This window comes from Malurus melanocephalus, unplaced genomic scaffold (assembly GCF_030028575.1).
Source record: "Malurus melanocephalus ecotype Western Australia unplaced genomic scaffold, MMel_1.1 scaffold_137, whole genome shotgun sequence".
NCBI classification, from domain to species: domain Eukaryota; kingdom Metazoa; phylum Chordata; class Aves; order Passeriformes; family Maluridae; genus Malurus; species Malurus melanocephalus.
This window is the reverse complement of record NW_026623369.1, coordinates 451,212-457,006: the sequence shown is the minus strand read 5'-3', so window position 1 is coordinate 457,006 and position 5,795 is coordinate 451,212. Positions and strand designations below refer to the sequence as shown.

Sequence of the window (5,795 nt, the reverse complement as noted above, 5' to 3'; positions counted from 1 at the left end):
CAACGGTGGGCAGCACTTCCTTGGCTGTGAGGCTACCTGAAGACAAGTGAGCAGAGAAGAAAAACCATGGGGTAAGAAAGTCTCTGAAAGATGCTTTTTCTCTATGCCATGGGAAAATAATGCTTATTATTTACATAAATGTAAGCACTGGGGGACTTTGTTTGAATGCTCAACAGAAAATATTCTACAGAATATTTATTAGAGGAATCAAAATAAAATAAGGATGCTCTTSAATGTTGCCATGTTTTTGCATCTCTAATGAGATTCAGTATCTGTGAACAGAACAGAAAGTCAAAAAAATTTTGTGCATGAAGTTCAGGGATGAAATCCAGGCTGCAGCAGGTTCAGCTGGTGCCCAGCCAAACAGGTGTAATCTGTACCTCAAACCTTGTTTGTGACATTCTTCCTTCATTTGCCTCCTCATAATTTTGCTATCTTTCCACTCACTCATTTTTTTTACCCAAAAGACATGATTGTGCAGATGAGCAGCAGCACATGCTGTGCCACACAGGCTGTTAGACCTGATAGGTGTTGCAGGAGGGATAGCAGGGAAATCTTTCTAAGAAACGAGGATTTGACTGAGAAGCCTCAGTAATAAAATTGTTTGTCATTCCTTCTTTAAGAAGAGCATGGTATGGACTAAAATATCAATTCTRTGTTATAAAGGTGTGTCCTTGATTGTTTGATAAAGGCCAGTCTGTGCACCCACACTGGGSCACAGGTAGGAAATGGCAGCAGGAGAAACCCACATAACACCCTGCCCTGATGGCTCYCAGGCCCCATTTGGGAAGAAAAAGCTGTTGAAAGATGGAGAGGGATTGTCCTGCTTTCATCTGRTATAGAGTTAATTTTTTCTCAGTAGCTGGTACAGKGCAGTGTTTGGGTTCAGTATGCCAATTACGTGGACAACACACTCAAGTTTTTGTTTGTTRCTAAGTTGTATTTATCCTAGTCAAGGGTTTTTTGTGTCTCATGCCCTGCCCAGTGAGGAGGTGCACAAAAAAGCTGGAGGGAGCATAGCTGGGGCAGATGATCCAAACTGACCAAAGGGACATTCSACACYATAAAACCTCATGCCCAATATAGAAACTGGGGGAGTTACCAGGAAAGGGGGCTGATTGRGGTGCAGGGACAGAGTCTGGCACTGGGCAGCAGGTAGTGAGMACTTGTATTATGCATCACTTGTTTTCCTTTGAGTTTCCTCTTTTCCTTTTGTTATCATTATTATTAYTACTTACTATTATTCATATGTTTTATTTTGTTTCAGTTATTAAAAATTATTAAATTCTGATCTTCAACCTACGATTTGTACTCTTGGTTCTCCTCCCCATTCCACCAGTGATGGGGGGCAGAACACGAGTGAGCATACGAGGATTTAAAAATGCAGGAATTTAAAAATTAAATTTATAATACAAAACGTAAAGTGTACAGAGGCAAAGGAAASGTACTCAATCACATTCTGTATAGTTTAGGGGAACATTATGTGATTATATCTTTTGGGTAGGCTTCAGCAATTGTTCCCAGCACAGGAAATATGTTCCTGAGGCCCAGAGGTGTGCAAGCTTTACTATGGAGACCAGCCCTTCACTTTAACACCCATGGCAACATCTGTTTCTAGGAAAKAGGTGCCCTCATACACTGGCAAGGAGAATTACTAAACCACTATTCAGCACTTTAGACCTATGGCTCCCTACAGCTTTGCCTGGTTTGTAGTATTGTGGACTAGGGGCACCAAGTGAGGTATTGCCTGAATATTGATATTGCCTGAATTCTTTTCATGCAAGAAAAAACAAGAATAGCAAAAAGCAAATGGGATATAAACAACTCTTTCTTTGATTTCTTCTAGTACCATTTCCAAGAATTCCTTGAAGATTTCCCTGCTGCAGTTAGAATGTCATTTTACATGGACTTTGCTGAAGCAGGATGTAGATCTTGAGGCCCTAGAAGAAACAATAGTTGATCATATCATGTTTTTTGAAGAATCCAACATTGTAGATTATAATATACTCTCCTATGTATGTCACCTAAAGAATTCAAATGAGGAAGCCCTGAGTAATCTCAAAAAAGCTGAAGAAGCTGTTCAAAAACATCATCCCAATGAAATTGCCAGGAGAAGTCTTGTTACCTGGGGGAACTATGCCTGGATCTATTACCACATGCAGAGATACGAAGAAGYTCAAACTTATGTAAGCAAAGTGGAAAATACCTGCAAAAATCTTTCAAGTACTGCTCGTTGGAAGATTCAGCTTCCAGAGATCTATGCTGAGCAAGGATGGGCGTTATTACGTTTTGGGGGGAATTACTTYGAGAGAGCAAAGAATTCCTTTGAAAAAGCTCTGGAGAGTGAGCCCGATAACCCAGAGTTTAATGCTGGCTATGCAATAGCAATGTATCGTTTGGAAAATTTAGCTCAGAGGAATTGTGAAGAGGTGAGCCCATCCCTTGCAGCCCTGAAGCGGGCAGTGGAACTGAATCCAAGGAATACGATCGTTATGGCATTACTTGCATTAGAACTTCAGCGATTAAAACAAGTTGATGAAGGGGAGAGGTACATTGAAGAAGGACTGCAGAAAACCCCTGCTCTTCCTATTTTCCTGCGATATGCTGCTATGTTTTAYAGAAAGAAAAAAGAAACCGACAAGGCAGTGAAGATTTTCAAAAAGGCCCTAGAACTGACGCCAAATTCTGTTGTTCTGCATCACCAACTAGGAATCTGCTACAGATTCAAGATAGTTCAACTGAAAGAGATGGGAGACTTGCTTCAAAAGGAAGTAGAGAATATCATAGAATGTGCCATTTTTCATTTTAAAACAGTGATAGAAAAAAAGCCAAAATTTGTTTCTGCCTATAGTGACCTAGCAAGCATATAYGCACTAGGCAAGAGGTATGAAGAAGCAGAAGAGACATTTCAGAAAGTGCTTCAAAGAGATAATCTATCCTGTGCGGAAAAGCAAGAACTCTACTTCAATTATGGCAATTTTCAGCGTTTTGACATGAGCTCAGAATCAAAAGCCATTAAGTATTACATAGAATGTCTGAAAATCAAGAAAGATTCCTATGGAAGAAATAAGTGCAGAGAAGCTGTAGAGAAATTGTTGCAAAAGAAAATTAGATATGGTTTAGGAGATGCAACAGATATTGGTACACTTGGACTTGTTCATAGCCTAAATGATGAGAAACAAAAAGCGATAGAGTGCTATAAGAAAGCCATTGCTTTGGATCCCAACAATGAAGAATATCAGAATGCATTATGTGAGCTACAGCTTTCTATCTCAAGCTAAAGCTCTCAAAAGTCCTATGTTCCGAAAAATTCCCAAAACCAAGGACATTTCAACACTCTTGAAACTTTTTCTGTTTGTTTTTCATTTGAAGGTARACATTACAACCAGGTGAAGCACAGGTGATGCTTTATCACTTTCTGGTGATAAWGTAGAAACTGCAGAAAATTATTATTAATTTGCTCATTCAATAACAGAGAGCTTGCTTGGATAACTATATAATATATATAATATGTATTTACAGCTAATCTAACTTAGTCTTCAATGCTAGCATTGGTATAAATGTTGTACTTAAGTGATGATCTGTAGTACACAGAACTTCTAAGCTGAAAATCAGATATTTCCTTTTACTGAGAAAAAGATAAAGTAATTATATTGTAGTATTTTGTCTGTACACCTGAAGGGCATGCTGATACTCAAATAGAATATCTGAAGTTATTAAAAATATTTTAGAAGTATGTTTTGTAGAAGAAACTTTTGTTGAAGGCTTGTTCAGTTTACTACCTTATATGCTGTTTAATTATGAAAAATAAACACGGTTCAGCTAYTCCTCTGAAAAGCTTACAAAATATTGTGTATTATTGTTGTGAACCAATAAAGTCTATTGAATCCATCAACTGTTGCTTCTGGGTATCTCTCTGATGACCAGTCTTCATGTTAGCAGATTAAGTAAAGAGAAATGGCCACTTGAAGATGTAAGAGGATAGAGTTCTGGCAGGGTATGAAAAGCTGAGGAGACAGCCCCATTTATTTTCCCTGAGCTCTGAGCAGAGCTGGGTTCAGAGGCATTGCACCAAAGAATCAAACTGTGCACAAAACAGCACCTGTCTATTTTCCCCAAAACATACTATCAGAAGCCAGTACAGCAAACATCTGGAGAGGAAGAAAAGGCAGAATTTGAGATGGCAAAGAGATGGTTACCTGTGGCCGTGCTTGTAAAACAAGCCAGGGATCACAAACACACACACAAGAAATGAACTGAACTGTACGTGGAGGGCAGAGTACAGGCAGAGCAGAGTTGGGTGAGCACCACAGAGCAGGGCAGCAGAACACAAGGGATGTGGAAAAAGGGGTCAGTGCCCACAGAGTGTACGTGAATGGAAGAAAGGACTGAAATGACCAGAAGGGTCGATAAGGTGATTGTCTTCAGATGCCCAACTAAAAGTCAGTAGTCTTTACAACAGCCTGGCCTAATTCCTCAGTAGTGTRCCTTCATTTAATACACCATAATACTCAGAGAAAATTAATGCTGTACTTCCAAAACCCTTCTGAGCCCTAGCCAGTACTATAGCATGAAGCAAACTGGTAACAGAGCCCATCAGGAAGGATGGGCACTTCAGTTTCTAGCCACCCTGGAGCATTCCTGCACCCACAACAGCCCCCCTGTACAGACAGGATGGCAAGTCACAAAGGAGCACAAAATACCAATGCCACATCACAAAACATCAATAAAGCCTCTCATCTCTTCCTCAGAGAATCTTTCATAACACAAGCAAAACCAATCAAGTGTAAGCAATACAAGCACCCTAAGAGAGCTGGGCCAAAATCTACCCTTGTTTCCCAGCCACCCACCAGCTTGTCTTGCAAAGAAGGGCAGCCCTACCTAGGGAAGGAACAAGCCAGGGAAGGAGCAGTGAGGGGGGACGACAGCAAGGAGTTCTGACAGACCACTCCTGAAAGCTAGTTGGAAAAACAGTGGGGTCAAAGTCAGGAATTGTTGACTACCTACATTGGCGTGCTCAGCTATGGGGACAAAAGCTATGTTAGATGACCTCACTGCCTTTTTGAATCTTGAGGGCTTCTAAACTCAGGATCATTGCTACCTAAACTCTACTGAGGGCATAGAGGGTGGAGGGCAGCAGGGAAGATTTTGAGGAAGAGGTGGCACAGGTTCCCAAARCCATGGTGGCACATCCATTCTCCCCCTTCCACAGCCTGCGACCAGGATGGCTCCTGGAGAAAGAGCCTTGAAGAAATAAACTATAAATGATTTGGGGAAAAAAGGGAGCCAGGATTTTTATGAAGAGTCATGGCAGCTCAATCTCCTGCACAGTGAAGAAACTGACTTTGAGACATAGTGATGCAAAAAGTGTATTTGTTGTCCCTCACCTCCTTTGTATTCTGGAGGACTGCTCTGGACCACAGTACTACCTGGGGACGCTGTATGCAAATACAACCGTCTGCATTTTGTCGAACTCTTGTAAATGAAGAAAAACGTTATTTTCCACAGGGTGGTGCTGGTGCATTGCCTGGCATGCTGACACGGGAGCAGGTTGAGCTTGAGCTTCAGGAGGCAGACAAAATTAAATACACATTTTGGAGTCCAAATCCATTGGGCAAAACTAGAGCTGCACAGAGGCTGAACACCTCTCAATTCACACCCAATCACATCTCTGGAGCCTATGCTAGCAGTGAAGAAAAAAAATGAGTGAAGGCAAGCCTTCAGGAAGAATTAATTTATGGATCAAAATCACCTTCTAAAGTATATAGAAAATTCTACTGAAATACACCAGAATA

General features: G+C 40.9%; 1 protein-coding gene across 1 annotated transcript; it reads left to right on the top strand.

Moving 5' to 3' along the window:
• On the top strand, positions 1-3,889 carry IFIT5 (interferon induced protein with tetratricopeptide repeats 5). Its single transcript, XM_057370960.1, has 2 exons — positions 1-71; positions 1,847-3,889. The coding sequence occupies exons 1-2, from the start codon at positions 67-69 to the stop codon at positions 3,279-3,281; spliced, it is 1,440 nt and encodes a 479-aa protein (XP_057226943.1). The 5' UTR covers positions 1-66; the 3' UTR covers positions 3,282-3,889.
• Positions 3,890-5,795: the final 1,906 nt, after the last annotated feature.